At 40.4% G+C, this 18,414-nt stretch overlaps 1 protein-coding gene across 4 annotated transcripts in view; it reads right to left on the minus strand.

Moving 5' to 3' along the window:
* Positions 1 to 18,414, minus strand: part of arhgef39 (Rho guanine nucleotide exchange factor (GEF) 39) — a 62,574-nt gene that overhangs the window by 23,056 nt on the left and 21,104 nt on the right. For all 4 annotated transcript variants that reach the window (XM_058986362.1, XM_058986361.1, XM_058986359.1 and 1 more), the window contains 3 exons: positions 10,566 to 10,636; positions 7,988 to 8,116; positions 1,894 to 2,123 (listed from right to left, as the gene is read on the minus strand). In XM_058986362.1, the coding sequence (XP_058842345.1) occupies positions 1,894 to 2,123; positions 7,988 to 8,116; positions 10,566 to 10,636 (430 nt within the window). The remainder of the gene's footprint in view (positions 1 to 1,893; positions 2,124 to 7,987; positions 8,117 to 10,565; positions 10,637 to 18,414) is intronic.

Consider the following 18,414-nt stretch of genomic DNA (forward strand, 5'->3'; position numbering starts at 1 on the left):
GAGGTTACACCTTGCCTAGGACTACAATCCCACAATGCACTGCAGAGATGAGGCCTTTCTAAGGAATCGAAGGAAAGTGGAATCAAAATGATTTGATATCAAAAAGGATCGAGTGAAAAGCAAGGCAAAGAATTGCATGATAGATCTCATGGTCCCTTTCACTTGTGTAACTATTATAAAATCAGGGATATTTTCAGTATTTTCTTTCCTTCTAAAACTATAAAGAAGCTGTTCTGTAGCACCACCAACAGGACACTGTTGGTAACACCGATAAAACAAGGAACTTAATTTTGAATAAAAAACATGCAGTACAACAACTATAACTGGCAGACATAAAAAATCATTATTAAGCAAACACAGAATGACATTTTTAAATTGGGAAGTTCATACAAAAAATATTTTAAATAAATACTTGCAATCGTAGTTGTCAATGCTCAGCTGTTACCATAGGCACTGTCTGAAGGGAAACGGAAGCTCTGACTAGCACTTGTGCAGATGTATAACTTGGAGCGAGTCGTTTGGATATTAAAATTGAGATGGAAGAGAAGAGACGTTTGTTTCTAAAATGCCTAAACAATTAAACAATGCTGCAAAGAATCTGAGCATGAGGGGATGTATGCAGCTGACGTTTACAAAATGATGTGCAGATTTTGCAACTGTCGGCTGGAATGGGAGTCGAAAGATACCGTTGTTAAGCATCATTAGCTTGTTATTCCTTTTGGAGAAAATATGCCTCGTTTGCTTGTACAGATGAACCTTCTTAACGGGGTATGAGATTAAGTGAGGTGACATAAAACAGGTTCATCTGTATTTTGTATTAGTATGCCAATTGTTAGTTTTATTTCAAGTGGTGCAAACTTTGCACTGGAGCAAAAGCTGTTTTGGTTTTGAATGGATTTGAATGAAGGAATCTGCTTTGCTTAGTGTTTAAATACTGTACTGAGAAACCCCATGCTTGTTGTATACTCAGTGCAATGAGACAAATACAAATCCTATCCATTTTTTTTTTTTTTAATGGGTAGATTGCTGTATGTTCAATTATTATGACAGCCCCACAACAGTAGGGCAGTGTAAATAAATATATATATATTATATATATATTATATATATATATATATATATATATATATATATATATATATATATATATATAATTTTATCTTATTGTATTTTTATAGAGGGCATGGGCAGTATTTACTGTAAATAGGCAGTTAATTAAAAAAAAAAAAAAAAAAGTGCGGAACTGACTGTGCGTTATCGTCCTGCTCCTAATGATTTTTCTGTGCGAGGTCTGTTTTTATGTCAAAATGTTTTTAAAAAAGCGAATAATGTTTAATAAAAAATATGTATAGTTAAAACATGATGTATAGTATACTATTCTTGATATACATCTATTTGAGTTGTTTAATGTTTATCTGTAATAAAACTAAATTTGTGAACCGAAAAAATTATAAATACAAATAATTTCACAGGGCTCTATATATACTGTACATACTGCATTGAATACAATAGCAAATGTTCAGCAGTTGCAGTTTACTATATAACATGCATATACAACACATCAGAATAATGAAATACTCCAATTGCATAGCAGTTTGATCCATTCCTGGTTTTATTACGAGTTTAATAAGACACACCTGAGCTTGTTACCTATACATTGGGGCTACTCAAGTTGGTAGTAAAACCTGGAATGGGTGACACTGCTATGCAATAGGAGTCTTATTTCTACTCCTTACCTATACCGTGACAGGGCTACCAGCATTGGCACCCCAACAGTGGCTCGTTGAATTGCGATTCCTGTACTTATGTAGCTCGGTCTTTGACGGCAGCAGTGTTTTTGTCTCTCAGTGTCTTGTGTTTCTTATTAGAGAGCTAGAAATCAAACAGACTTACACTGATCAGGCCGCCCTGGCTTCTGGTGTGCCCGAACACTTTGTCCACGATACACTCCCCCAGCGGGTACAGAGACTGGCACTCAAACTTGTCCGAGTTGGTGGGGTGCAGCGGGTGGCAGGGTTTTGTCATGAGCAGCACGTCAGAAAACAAGAAGAACATCTTGGGCTTGACTTCCTCGCCCTTGGGGGCCACAACGCTGAGCCAGCCCTCCCTGATGTACCAGCGGCCTGGAGAGAGAGAGGAAGAGAGAGACGGAGGGATGCATTACAGTTACAATGTCATCGAAGACTCCCATTGCATGGCAGTTTGAGCCACTCCTGGTTTTGCTAGGAGTTTAATAACACACACCTGAGCTTGTTACCTATACACTGTGGTTAAGCAAACCTGTCAAACCTGGAATGGGTGTAACTGCTATGCAATAGGAGTTGTATCGCCAGCCCTGCAGCGATACACTAACCTTAATGTTAAGGGACCAACTAAATGTTCCTGAATTCTTTCAATACTGCAGTATACAGGTCTCTGCCGTTAATATTTTTGTTTTAATTGTACTTAACCTGACGTTTAAACCTTTGCAGTCTCCTGGATAAGTGTAGTTTACACAGGATTTACTGGCTGTTAAGAGTTTCCTTTTCTTTTTGTTAAAGCACTGTTGAATGCACAGAGTTACTGAATTTAATTATAAATCGTCCAAGTCTGTCATCGTTAACGCTTATCTCTCATTTCCTGAGCTAACATTCAGCTGTTATCAAAATCACTGCATTATCGACAAATTTGATAAACTGTTCAAGTTTAGATGGCACGCTTGGTTTCACAGTGCATCAGACTGCAGTTACAGAATGGCCAGCTGCCCTCCACTCTCCTATTAACCAGTGCACTGCACAGTCACACAGACAAGACACTAAATCTGTATTGTCAGAGTGCTGCTAGACATGGGTGTTTCTGTGAATTAAAACAAGCATCCATGAGGGCTTATTGTAATGGGACCCCTCTGATTTAATGGTTTATAAAACAGGAGTAGAAAAAGTTGTTTATACTAATGGGAAAATATACCTTTTTACTGGATGACAACAATTATGACAGTTTCTAAAAGTCATTAGTCTTTATCATCGACATAACCAGAGTCTCAAATAAACGTCCCTGCAATGCTATTGATATTTCTAATTTATTATTTCCATAGATCAAACAGTTCCCATAATGATGAAAACATTAAGTCAGCGTCTCAAATGGTTCATGAGATAGCTGGTAATAATAATTAGCTCTTGAAGCAGCCGTGGTGGTGATGGATTTACAAAAAAAAAAAAACATCTTCTCTTCCTCTACAGGGGGGTTCTGAATGAGTAATTCAATTCAAAACGACAGTTTCTTCAAAGTCTTTTATAAAGTGTTTTGACTAAGAGTTCGGTAGCAGCTCTTCAGTTCTAGTAACCTGCCATAATAATGTATAACAAAGGCTAGATCATCTAAACTTTTTATATTAGTAAGCACCAGCGCTATCTATTGCACAGCAGGGTATTGCCAGCAAACTTAAAGGAAACACACTTACATGGCAGATCACTAAATGACACAGTCTCTCACTTCTATAGACACTTTGGGTCTCATTTACTAAAGGTTCTTATGCGATAACACGCGTGCTTGATAATCCCGTATTTATCAACCACGATACGCGATTTACAGCATAAAACGAATTAGCACGCACGCCTTAAAAATAACACGATGGGTCCATTAGCATCTGATGAATATACAAAATGCATGGTGATATATTCAAATGAAGGGGCATGAGCGCACTAACGAGGCTAATGATATTCAGACAATATTTACTAAACTGTGCTGACCATGAATCACACCTTAAATCGCGTGCTAGATAGCACTGATCTAAAGCAGCTGTTACGAGCGGAGATCCATTTTACAGCTGTCTGTCTGCACAAGATACAGGTGTGTACGATACTACACATGAGAAACTCTTTATATACTAAAACGCACATATACCAGCCGACTGCATAAAATAAATAAATAAATAAATAAATAAATAAATAAAATAATAAATAACTACATAACGAAAGAAAGAAAGAAAAACAACTTTTGAACAGAAATGCGTCTCAGGTATATTATGATTAAATAAAACTGTACAAACCAAATAAGTAACAGGACATTGAAAATAAATGTGCTTATGTAGCCAATAGACATAAAAAACATTCAAAACTTACTAATTGAAACACGGTAATATAAATAAATAAAGGAAATTGGGTTTACAATCACAACAGCACATAATACCAAAGAAGAAAGTATTCTCCTAAATCACATACCTGCATACAGCGCTCTTTTTTCTCAACACGATTTGGGCAAAGCTATACCATTGCATGTGTCGGCTGGCACTGGGCTCGATACCTTCTGCATACCTGCTTACCTCTGTACAAACAATTATGTACCTTAACAGCGTAACCGATTTGCACTTTTCTGTACAAAATGATTGTCTAGCTACAACAGATTATACAGTAGGCTCTGTACAGTATAGTTACTCGTAGTTATTACCTGTGTTTTTCTTGCAAATGGCATCTGCGAGATCCACGTTGTAAAACACGTGAACGGCATTTCAATGTACAGAAATGCGTTGATCGCTGAAATCTGCCACTTGGTCTAAATGCCAACTCTATACTTCGTTGTATTCATAGTTTCATTAATGTAACCTAAGGGCTGCAGACTGATCTAATCAATTATGGATTAAAAAAAGGGTACTATATTGTATAAGCGAAATGCTTTTTATATTATACTGTACAGACAGGACGGTGTCTAGGTAGGATTGTTTATAACTTTATTTATTTTTGCGATCCCGCCTTTCAAACGCCCTTATAGAGTATTTAATATTTAAAAACTGACAACTACGTATCTCAATCTGTGCTCATTCTTTTATAGTCAATGTCCCCTATGTCGTCATTTCGTTAAGACGCGCCTTATCTTCTGTGATATGACACGTTTTACTATGCTAATGATTTCCATAGCACGCATCTTAAGCAGCATTCACATTAGTAAATACCAACTTATTCATAGTTTTAAGACGCGTGTTACGGGATTGTGTTAACACGCGTCTTGTCAGATGAGTACTTTTAAGAACCATTAGTAAATGAGGCCCTTTGACTGATCTAGCCTAGATTATAGACGTCTATGGCCGGAACGTAGACTATAAGGAGCATCTCCTGCACTTAGGTGAAAGCACAGTAACAAAAGCACACTGCATTTAATACAAAGTCATTTGAAGGTATTTACCCTTTAATAAACAAACAACCACCACCTAGCCCTGTTTGAGGCATAAAACACAAGTTAAAAAGCGTGACGCGTTATCAAAGGCCCGCCCAGGACAGCGGCTCTCCAGCACCCCGATCCTTTTGTACCTCCCGACTCATCAGCTCCACCGTTATTGTCGTGCCAGCGCCATCGGCAGGGGTTTGAAAAGAAAAGGTTCAAAAGAGCAGGACTTTCAAGCTCCCCTTTCCATGTCAACCACTTTCAACTCTGCGCTTCAAAAAACTCTGCGGATGCTCTTCAAAGAGTGTGGAGTAGTGGGGGGTGAGGCTGGTGGAAAAGGTTGCACTACAAAGAGGGTGTACTGGAGGACGTGTGCCAGTCTGTAGCAACAACCACAAAGGAAAGCAAAGAGAGGGGAGGAAAAAAAAAAAACAGGGAAAAAAACTTCTGTAGAAAATTATATCTATATAAAAAAATTGCTGAGTATTATTGTAACTGTAAAAAAAACTGCTCCCTCCTGCTTCGAGTAGTTTTCTTGCTGTCTAGTTTCAATGTATTCCTCAAAACAAAGAACTATACGAAAGAGGCCTAGGAAACGTCACTCAGAACCTCCTCTCCACACCGCACATGTCGTTTAGGAAAGATAATACCACTTAACACTAAAGCCTAGTAAACCTCTTATTTAATGTACTGACATGTATATCAACGCACATTTCAGTTTCAGTGCAAGACACTGAAATTATGTCATGCAGTTATCCTGGTGAAGTCTTTCTGTGGATGCACTAAGAACTAAACGAGTTAAACACTATTAAACTCCACTGCCTGTCCCCAGGTATAGCTGAGCTGGCTGGTCTGGGTGAGGTGTAACTGGAGGGTTCCACTGCCTGTCCCCAGGTATAGCTGAGCTGGCTGGTCTGGGTGAGGTGTAACTGGAGGGTTCCACTGCCTCTCCTCAGGTATAGCTGAGCTGGCCGGTCTGGGCGAGATGTAGTTCAAGATGTAGTTAAACTTGCCAGGTTTGTTTTCAACACCATTTTTCAAAGCAGTTTGTCTCTTTAGCACACGCCTTTCGATGATGTACTTCCACACTGCACAGTGTGGCCCCATTGGGTATGAGATACGAAACTGTACTTTCTGAGGTGTAGCCGAGCGTCAGTGGAAACACCCTCCAGTTACACCTCACCCAGACTGGCCAGCTCAGCTATACCTGGGGACAGGCAGTGGAACCCTCCAGTTACACCTCACCCAGACCGGCCAGCTCAGCTATACCTGGGGACAGGCAGTGGAACCCTCCAGTTACACCTCACCCAGACCGGCCAGCTCAGCTATACCTGGGGACAGGCAGTGGAAACGAGGCCTAAACCAACTTCTTTCCTGTAACTTTTGCAGGACTAATAAACAACTTAAACATTCAGATATTTGGGTTGCACGTTTGCAAAACCCTTTAATCTCTCGAGCCCAGCAAACACAAGGATGCACCTTTGAGCAACACGTATTCATCACTGTTAAACGAATCCGAAAACAGAATGAAGAGTTAATACTGCATTGATGCTGCTGTGATAATAAGTTATACAGACACTATCTGTCTACATACATACTAATAACATTGTCCATGTAAAAGGGTGTCCAATCCATCTTGCATAGCAGGGATGTAAACAAGACTGCATTGATCCATTCCTGGTTTAACAAGACTCACCTAGCTTGTTACCTATACACAGTCGCTAATAAAGCTAGAAATAAAACCTGGAGTGGGTGAAACTGCTATGCAAGCGTTTTTCCTAGTTCTGCATTGGTAGTTAACAGATAGTATTTGTAGAACCACTGCATATGTGAGATGTCTTGCTTATTTAAATAATTGGCCTATTTTTTAAAAAGGGATATTTCACAAACAAGCAGTGGGGTTTGATTGAGGCAGATTGTGTTTCCACTCTAGGACAGGCTTTGAATAAGTGGGGGGAGAATGTAATTAATCTCCTAGTGGCTGATGAGTTAATAATACATACACATCTGCATACGACCCCTCAATGGTGAGCTCATCTCTGAACTGTGAGGTCATCGGTTCTCGTCCAGCCCTATATTCAATGGGCTGCGATGCCATTTCATTAAAAAGCACAGTATCTGAGTGGGTGATTATTATCTATGCATAGATCCCCGTAAGCAAAAAGTCTGAGTAGGTTTAAAAGAGGCAAAAAATACCACATCTCAAAGCAGCACAAACCATATATATATATATAAATAAAGGGCTGGTTTCTTGTGCACATATTAGGAATGGCGGCTTAGAAAAACAAGTAGTGAAAGTCCAAAGTTATTGGATGAGAGAAGGGAGGAGAAGATAAAGAACCCAGAGATGCAAGAAATCCAGAGATGCAAGAAACCCAAAGAATTTGGATACTTAAAGTTCCTATCAACATCAGAAAAAAAAAAAAAGAAGCAGCAGCAATGTGCCTGGTGCTAGTTGAGTATTCATCCTCCCCTCGCACTCACACTCTTCCCTGGGTGCTTTTCATCTGCCTGCCCACTAGATTTCCACTGCCATTAATTGGTCCTCCGGGAGCTTGACAGGACGCTTCTTTCATGACTAGGTTTCTCTGTGTTGTACACATGTGGGCATTTCTCAGGAGATAAACAAAGGGAAAGAAGCAGGGGAGAGAGAGAGAGAGAGAGAGAGAGAGAGAGAGAGAGAGAGAGAGAGAGAGAGAGAGAGAGAGAGAGAGAGAGACACCTCTAATTACAGGCAGCGTTAGTTTCATATATATTTCTTTGGTTCTGCTAATTACCACAGGCTTGTTTCATTCTTTCGTTCGTTTTATTTCTGCTGAGTTGAAAGGAATCGTTGATCACAAGAACTAACCTGGAGCCAGAACCTTGGTCTTTCGTCCTTTCAGGGTCTTCTGCACCCGCAGCATGTGCAGTTGGTTGTGGTGACTGTGAGCACGGTCCTGGATGTGCTGAGACACTCCGGACACTGCCTTTACCGCCCCTGCCGTTCAATCACACAGTTGAAACAAAATGAGACACTCTGGACACCAACTGTAGCCATTTCCACTGTCTTTACTTTCATGAGCACACAATTAAGCTAAAATGACTAAAGAAAAGCTTTAAAAAAAGTTTAGCGTGAACAGTTTTCCACTTTATTTTTTGATAGTACCTGCGGTTGTTGAGTTTGAATTTAATAGAACAATTCAAATGCTTTTAAGTTAATGTTTTTAATTAACCCTGAATGGGCCTGAACTGGAGGCAATAAAGGGGCTTGTCAGTTTAGGGTTGTATGGCATGGCAAAGTGGACATTCACAAGACTGATTAGCATGTAAATTAGAACGACTCTGAAGCACAGTAATTAAAACACTTAACATAATGGCATCAACGTGAAGCACACTAAAACAAATCATTACGAGACGCATTGAAAAAAACAACTGAATTAGCATTGTACAAGCGGCTGTATGTACAATTATAAGAACAAGTTCACTCTGAAAGAATATGACCAAAAACAAAAGTAAAAAAAATCAAATTAGGGCTTTTAGTTTTCGGGTTTTATTTTTGATCACATGACGTCCTTTTAAAATGAGATGATTCTGTTTTCTAATTAAACTCAGAAAAAGCTGTTAATTACAAAAAAATGTCACTTGTTTTTACCTTCCTGTCTTGACTGAGCCTGATTCTGTTTTGCTTAATTTTTATTTCAAACAGACGTGACAAATTAAGTTAATTGCTCATCGCTGATCCTAATTGCATTTCATTCTTGCAGTCGCCTAGTTTATTGTTGTGCTTTTGTTATTTTCACTCGTTTAACAGAGTTGTCCAGATAGATGATCTTTTCAGCATAAAATACCCAGCACAGAATGTACACTGATAGCAAGTCCATCATTTAAAATTCCCTTGATTTGTAGCAAAGCAAATAATCTTAAACCCAGTCTTTAAATTAGCAGTTTTCTCTTCATTAGGATGCAAAGACAGCTTAACAACTACTAATTAACATTTAAAGGGAGGTAGAGATTTGGAAAATAAAAACCGAAAAGTTCACGCCCTAAATACAATCTTTCTTCTAAAAAGGGGGTCGCGTTTGGAATGCATCTCCCATTTTGAAGAATTAAATGATCCGGCTGTTTTAATTTACAAGTGAATGCGGCAGGCAAGCAGCACACTTAATTAATACACATAAATAATTCCTTGTGTAAGTCAGCGCTTAAAGTAGGATTTGTTGTTTATTTGACATTGAAATACGAAATTAGTCATTAACAAGCTTCTGTTGATTTCTTTTCTAAGCGTGATGTCCCATGGTCAAGTCCTAATTAATGACTTCTGGATCTACATCCATATAACGCTCGAATCCCACATAGCTGCGTGCTGCAGTAAACTCCTCATATTCAGCATTCCCTTTGTGGTGATAATAGCATTTCAATAACACAGGAGTGAAAGTACAGTGCAACTCTCAATCACGCTAGCCTGGGCTGAGACAAGTGCTCTAGAGCCTTTTCTTTCAAGGGATAATAGCATCTTTGCAAAATCAATGAACCAATCCAATACTGTCATATACAGCTATGGCCAAATGTTTTGCATCACCTAAAACTTCAGAATTGAGACAATTAAAAAAAACTATAAACATAATTTAGATCTTTTATTTAACATCATGTAATCAAAGAAACTGCAAAATGATATTGCAAAAGTATACTGGAAGCCATAACAGTAGTACATTATTTCATGTTAGATTTTGAAATGTCACATTATTCAATTTGTCAGTTTTTCGTTAAGTATATGGAAAACTACAAAGCAGTATGGAATTAAATATGTTAATGTAACATTATTAGGCAGGTTTCATTCGACTTTATGAAGCAAAATGTGTTGATTCTATAGGGTGATGCAAAACTCTGGCCACAGCTGTAACTCATGCCAAGAAATTGTGCAGTGTTCGATATAGTTGTTAGGTAAACATGTGGAAGCAGAGTTCACGAAGTTCAGCTTCACACACATGCAGTTAGGTAAGATATATAAGACAGGCCCTTGAGACAAGCTACCTGAATCCTATTCTGATGACAGACCCCCTCCGTACCAAGGCGATCTTCCGGAACATTAGGTAACCGATTTCTGTCTAAAACTAGGTGCCATGTTTGTTGTGTATAATGATAAATGTTTACACTATGTGTGAGTATTGGAATCAATTAATAGGACCTTACTAACATAGCAGTTGGTATTGTGTGAACTCGTCTGCAGACATCAAATCGATTAGTTTCCTCATAACTTAACTAACCCCAGTTCTCCTGGATATACCTGCATTGTAGTGGATGATATATTCAGGAGTCTCAGAATATCTCTGTGGGTTTGGACAGGCCTGCACTGGGATGTCAGTGTGTGTTTCTGATGTGCTAGAGCTGTGTGCTGCTCAGGCAGACATGCATAGTATCAGATGTTACTGCGGCCGACCGGCTCTTACTTGCAAGCTGCTGAAACTCTGGTCTGTCCGGGGTGGTGTTCTCCGTCATGTCCCGTAAGAAATGCTTGTACCTGAAACAAACCAAGTAATACACAGACACATGAATACCTTGAGCCAAACAAACACTGTGAGAATACGAGAAGGAAAGACGACACAGACAATGAAGGTTAAATAGAGAATGAAGAGAGTAATGCTGAGACGGGAATAAGACTGCCTTTGCATAGCTGTCTGTCTGATTGTCTGATCCATTCCTGTTTTTAGAAGACACACTTGAGCTTGTTACCTATACACTGGGGCTTTGAAACCTGGGTGAAATTATTATTATTATTATTATTATTAAGTAAATTATTCGCTTAGCAGACGCTTTTATCCAAAGCAACTTACAAGACTAAGGGGTGAACTATGCATCAACAACTGCTGCTGCAGAGTCACTTACAATGGGACCCTGGTTTTACGTCTCATCTGAAGGACGCTACGCAATAGGAGTCAGTTAACTAAAACTGTAAGCCAATTACTCGAATTGTGATGCAACTTGGTCAGGACATTCTTTAGCACAAGTCACTGAGTGAATCCAAATAGATGGATATAAGCAGGAACCTGTCTGTCTCTCAATCCAGCCTCCGCACTGCATGACCCATTTTGACATCAAGCTGCTTTGCTGTTCTGTGGTATTAATAAAAGCTCTGCTTTGGCATTTCCAGATGTGACTGGGGTTTGTATGGCAATACCAAGTTTTCAGCTCCAATAGCAGCTCTGTTGCATTTAGAGGACTGCGTCCACTTCCGGACACCACAGTACCAAAGAGAAAGCCCTGGAGAGCAACCAGACTAATCCCAGGGTAAAAGCAATGAGATGTGAAGAGGGAAGTGAATGTACATAGACTAGAATAAAGTAGAATTAGGGGGGATAACTGAACATTTTAAAAAGGAGTTGGCCCTAACCAATACATTAAGTGCAATGCAGAAACCAGGACCAGAGGACAGAGTTGGTTCTGAGATGGACAGAATTTGAACTGATTACAGTATCTACTCATGTTGTTGATAAAGAATCACTGGGATCCTCCAAGACCCATCAAGCAGCTACTAGGAACCAGGTGAGCTTCGATGGGCCGAATGGCCTCCTCTCGTTTGTAAATGTTCTTATGTTCCTATTTTAAAAGTGTGACATTCTGAGATCAGGAGCTTCAACAGAGCACTCTGAAGACTGACAGGACTATCGGAACCACTGCAAGGAAAACTAGATGTGAGCTCACAAGTTAGCTTCATAGAATTGTTTTTTTTTTTATATATAGATACCGTCGCTTTCATTTTCTTGTGGAAAAGTGTTTTGAGAAAAAGTCAGGTGCACTGTATCCCCAGAAGAATACAAGTTTAGTTGGAAATGTTAAAACAATCCAACTAGCACACATTTCCTGCAGCCATATTCTGATATAAATACCTGTGACAGAGAGGAGTGTCACCCATCACTCAGCACTGTCACTGAAACTCACCGAGTACAAACAGCACTCTGCTGCTTTAAACTCCTGTGCTGACAAGCCTTTGTGAACAACTGAGTCTGGAAGACGAGCCTTGGAATGGAAATCATTGTATTTATTTATTTATTTATTTGTGTTTTAACGAGACTTGCAGTATCATACAGGAATATCCTTTCCCAAAAATGAAGATAAACATTTTTTTTTTTACTGAAATATAAAATAAAATAAATAAATAAAACTGTTCCGTGGGTGTTTCTTGCAAGATGAAGATGTTTTCAGGATTAAAAAAAAAAAAAAAAAGTATATTTTATATATTATTATTATTATTATTATTATTATTATTATTATTATTATTATTATTATTATTATTATTTATTTCTTAGCAGACGCCCTTATCCAGGGCGACTTACAGTCGTAAACAAAAATACATTTCAAGAATCACAGTGCAAGTAATAATACTATATATATAACAACAAAATGTGAAAAAAGTTCAAGGACGTGTAGACTTTCTATAGGCAATGTATGTGTGTATATTATATATAGTTACAGCTGTATGATATCGCAAAAGTCTACCGGAAGTAGTACAATATTTGATGTTAGATTTCAAAATGTCACATTTTTCAATTTGTCAGTTTTTCGTCAAGTATGTGGAAAATTACAAAGCGGTATGCAATTTAATATGTTAACGTAACATTATTCAGCAGGTTTTATTCGACTTTATGAAGCAAAATTAGTTCATTCTATAGGATGATTCAAAACTTTTGGCCATAGCTGTACAGTATCAACTCAGAACCGGATTGGCTGAGGCGATGCAAGTGAATTGTAATGTAATTCCATTCAAATTTTAAACCAAACATTAATGCATTCTTAAAAAAACGCAAATCATACTCCAAAACATGTTCCATTATCAAGCAAATACACGACTGGCATTATCTCTCTGTAGTGAATGTCCTGATACTCATTACACAAGAGAAATGAAAGACCTCTAATGAAAGCAAAGATGTGTTTTAATAAAAAAAATTGAACATTTCAATTAGCGATATCAGGGCATATTCAGAATAATGTAAATGGAATCTCTCATTTAGCAGGGCGTTCCTCTCATTATCGAGAAACCAGAGATGAATAACAAGACAATAATATAAGCAGAATGATATCTGTAGCAATTAAGTTATTATTTATAATGAAGACTGCAGGATTAAGGGTACAGCAATGTCCTATTTAAATATCCAGCGATAATTCCTTTGTAATATGCAGATGAAATGCGCTCTTATTGGAAGACATGTTGGGTCATTTAAAGCACTTAAAACTCTTGTCAGTGCCGGGAAAAAAATAATCTGTCCAATTATTTTACTTAATAAAAATGCATTAAACATTGCAAATTCCTAATTAAGAGATAACATGTGCTGCTGAACTCGGCAAAGATCGTTCCATAATTATCGGTTTAAGAGCTCAAAATATTGAAGCAATGTGAATCTGCTTAGGAAATGCACTGCTTCTCACAAGTGGAAACGGCCCAGACACAAAAACATGACCTTTACAGTGCACTTGCCTAATTAAAACACAGCGTCATTATTTCACAAACAGGCAACAGCCCCACAAAAAAAAAAACATCTAAAATAAATAAATAAACAAACGGGGAAAGGAAACTTAGAGGATTACACGCAGGAGAGTGGCCAAGGAAATACATCTTATACAATTGCTACAAAGCAGGCTTGTGCTGAAACACTTTTGCAATCAAACAATTTATCACAGCTCTTGTCTTATCTCTGGGAAGATAGATGGCCTATAGTAGGAGGTAATTAACCCAAATCGGTACACAATCTCACACTGCTGTCTGGAATATTTACAAATTCGTAAATTAACAGTTTCAACTCCAGGAGGTGATTTACAGTATCAGTGCAAGATCTCGTGAGGTTTACAGAGACTCAACCCTCAGAAACTACTGCACCAAATACAGAGGTCTTAATAATATTAAAAAACAGTGAAACCTGTCAAATCCGACATCACTTAGGACCTGTCGGACTACAGAGGTACTGCCAAATTTAATACTGTACCAAGAGGTATAAATGGCAAACTGTTGAACACTTTCAAAAACTCCATTAAAGTGAATACAGTAGAACTACTGTCCAGGTATACCTTGTAATTCAAGGATTGAGTCCATTTTACTTGCTCCACGATGTAAAGTATTTTACTGCACATGTACCGTACCTGAGGGGAATGTGTAGATTTACACAACGTATTGGATTATAGATTTAGAAAAAAATAACCAGTTGGTGCCAGATTTGCACAGCGAGATGTACATTGATTATAGACAGACTTTACAGATACAGAGAGACTTACAAATCATGCCTGATTCCAGAATAGACAGGTTCCGGATGGTAGACAGGATCGTGCCATTCATTTCAATAGGGATTGGTCGGGACCCAACAATTATGCCAAATTATAGAAGGGCTGGATTAGATTAGACTGGTTTTACTGTCATTGGATCATCCTTACCCTGATAAACCACAGCTGGATTTTACAGCACTGGGGAACCACCTGGATTGTATGAACCTCCTATTTTTAGGGGTAATCCTGGGATAGCCAGGGATAGGGATTCAGCAGTGCTGTAATCTGCTCCAGTATGGAATTCCTATTAGAAACTCTCTCAATCTGGGAGGGAGCTGCAATACACAGATATTCTTTTGCTTCCAATGTTTGTTTGTTTTTTGTAGTACTAGTAGTTCTGTATTAAAATGTGAGAAATTGCACCGTAATTTTTTTTTTGCTTGGCTTTACGCTACGTTAAAAGTTTAAAGCAAATAAGACACTGGAATTGCAAATGATAACAAGTGGTTACTGGAATGTAACGGGGCACGGATTCAGACTGTGGAGATGCTGGGCTGTGTGTTGGGCAGCCGATTGGGAGTGGTTTGTGCCATTCCCAAGTCACCTACCCCTCCCCCCCCCCCCCCCCCAGCCCAAGCCCCTAGCCCTACCCAGCCCCCACCCCCAGCCTATTCCTACCTCTATCCCTAGCCCCTACCCCTGCCCCCTACAGCATCGTGGCCTACCCCGAGTGAGCAACACCTGGAGGCACTTGATGCTCACAGCAGGATAATGTCAAGCGACAGGCCCTTCCTCCGAGAGGACCTGGCAGCAGTTGGTGCCAGCATATGGCTGCATGCAGCGAGACTTCACTGGGCTGAGATTAATTACTGTCGACTGGTGTCAATGTCAGGCAGCCCGGCCCTCAGGGAACTCTGCTGTTACAGGCTGACAGGCGAGGCTCAGACACAGACAGAGAGAGAGACTCCTAAAACAGTGCTATTAAGAAGCGAGCTGCTCTAATGCAGCGGGTTGAAGGAGTGCAAGTGGCTATTCTGTGAACTGGAAGAGGCACAGCAAGCCCCAGAGCAGACTGCTAGTCTCAGGAGGAAGCAGCCATTGCTTCTGTGGCCATCTGTGTTTTTTTTGTAGCTGTATGCTTGTGATATCTGCACACTCACCACTTTAAATGCTCTCCAACATACATTTAGAGGTTAAACTAGCGAGGAAGTAGACCAATGTGTAATACAGCGTTAGGTATGCAGGTCTACAAGTATGTATGCATGCATGTATGGGTTTGAAAAAGTCAACAAGCTGATTGATTGATTTTCTTTTTCTTCTGTTTGTTTGAATGAAGTTGGTTTCTTAAGACACTGTATACCATAATGTTCCTAATAAGTGCCCCATCGCCATACCCAACTGCAGCCTGTTCCCCAATAATCCTTCAGATCACTCAGCCCACATCATCATCATCCCTCCAGATCACAGCCCATATCATCATCCCTCTAGATCACAGCCCCCATCTTCATCCCTCCAGATCACAGCCCCCATCATCATCCCTCCAGATCACAGCCCCCATCATCATCCCTCCAGATCACAGCCCCCATCATCATCCCTCCAGATAACAGCCGCCATCATCATCCCTCCAGATCACAGCCCCCATCATCATCCCTCCAGATCACAGCCCCCATCATCATCCCTCCAGATAACAGCCGCCATCATCATCCCTCCAGATCACAGCCCCCATCATCATCCCTCCAGATAACAGCCGCCATCATCATCCCTCCAGATCACTCAGCCCCCACCATCCCTCCAGATCACAGCCCCCCATAATCATCCCTCCAGATCACAGCACCCCATAACCATCCCTCCAGATCACTCAGCCCCCACCATCCCTCCAGATCACTCAGCCCACATCATCATCCCTCCAGATCACAGCCCCCCATAACCATCCCTCCAGATCACTCAGCCCCCACCATCCCTCCAGATCACTCAGCCCACATCATCATCCCTCCAGATCACAGCCGCCATCATCATCCCTACAGATCACAGCCCCCCATAATCATCCCTCCAGATCACTCAGCCCCCCATAATCATCCCTCCAGATCACTCAGCCCCCCATAATCATCCCTCCAGAGCACTCAGCCCCATCATCATCATCCCTCCAGAGCACTCAGTCCCCACCATCCCTCCAGATCACTCAGCCCCCACCATCCCTCCAGATCACTCAGCCCACATCATCATCCCTCCAGATCACAGAGCCCACATCATCATCCCTCCAGATCACAGCCCCCCATAATCATCCCTCCAGATCACTCAGCCCACATCATCATCCCTCCAGATCACTCAGCCCCATCATCATCCCTCCAGAGCACTCAGCCCCCCATCATCATCCCTCCAGAGCACTCAGCCCCCCATCATCATCCCTCCAGAGCACTCAGCCCCACATCATCATCCCTCCAGAGCACTCAGTCCCCCATCATCATCCCTCCAGAGCACTCAGCCCTCATCATCATCCCTCTAGATCACTCAGCCCCCATCATCATCCATCCAGATCACTCAGCCCCCACCATCCCTCCAGATCACTCAGCCCCCATCATCATCCATCCAGATCACTCAGCCCCCCATCATCATCCCTCCAGAGCACTCAGCCCCCCATCATCATCCCTCCAGATCACTCAGCCCCTCATCATCATCCCTCTAGATCACTCAGCCCCCCATCATCATCCCTCTAGATCACTCAGCCCCCATCATCATCCATCCAGATCACTCAGCCCCCCATCATCATCCCTCTAGATCACTCAGCCCCTCATCATCATCCCTCTAGATCACTCAGCCCCTCATCATCATCCCTCTAGATCACTCAGCCCCCATCATCATCCATCCAGATCACTCAGCCCCCCATCATCATCCCTCTAGATCACTCAGCCCCTCATCATCATCCCTCTAGATCACTCAGCCCCTCATCATCATCATCCTTCCAAATCATTCCGTGCCCCCCCCCCCCCAATCATCAAGCTTCCACTCTGTTGGGAACGCATTCACACTGGATACTTTCACACTTCATGAAGGGCTGCTCTGGTGTTAAAGGAATGCTAACCACAGATTTAAAATACATTTATCCTCTCTCATTAGTTTAGCAACACCACAATGCAAGAGAGAAAAAAAAAGTCCATACATTTAAGCCAATACAATTAAAATGGTAAAAAGGCAAAAAAAAATAAGGAAATGGAGAATGGAGGAGAAAAGAAGAATGGAGAAAAGAAGGAAAGGAAAAAAGCAGAAAAAAGCACAAAAGCAATAAAGAAAGAAAAAACAAACAAATGAACAAGGAAGACAATAGAACTGAGACATTCCAAGTAAATGGAAAGAAACAAAAACAAAAGAAAGCAAGCATGTAAGCAATACAGTGTGAAGAAAGAAGAAAAGCAAAAATATATCAAAAGTAATAAAGTAGTGTGTATAATTGAGCCATCCCGAACAGCACAGTAAAATAATGTGATCACACCACTGTGTTCATTAGCAAGCCTGTTCCCAGCACATTCTTCTTGCGGTATTAATTCAGGACAGGGATCAGGAACACATGCAATTACAGCTAACAAATGATGGTGGTTAACAAAGGATATTTTGACAGTTTCTGGATATATCAAAGCCGGAATCAGTTTCACGCACAATCGCTCCCCCCCTTTCACTTCCTTTCTCTCTACAGCGGGTCACAATTAAGGTTTTCCGCAAAACTACTGAAGATCAATGGAAGCTAATAAACTGATAAAAACTCAAGTGTGAAGAATACTGCCTGTGTCAGTACTTGGCCTCCTAATGATACACCTGCTATTATTACAGCTTGTCAGAACTGAAACTGTATGGATTCTTTATTTAAAAACGGAACAGAAGAAGAAATCCAGCCCCTCTCACCACCTGCAATCAGTTCTATTCAGAACACTTTACTAACAAGCTATTTAAAGAAGCATGTTTTGATAACTACAGTTTGATATTCATTAAAAGTGATACGGTTATGCCATGTGTGTTTTCACAACATTTCATCTCTTACCTGTTTAACTGTGTTGA

The sequence above is a fragment of the Acipenser ruthenus genome, chromosome 14 (assembly GCF_902713425.1).
Source record: "Acipenser ruthenus chromosome 14, fAciRut3.2 maternal haplotype, whole genome shotgun sequence".
Taxonomy (NCBI): Eukaryota; Metazoa; Chordata; class Actinopteri; order Acipenseriformes; family Acipenseridae; genus Acipenser; species Acipenser ruthenus.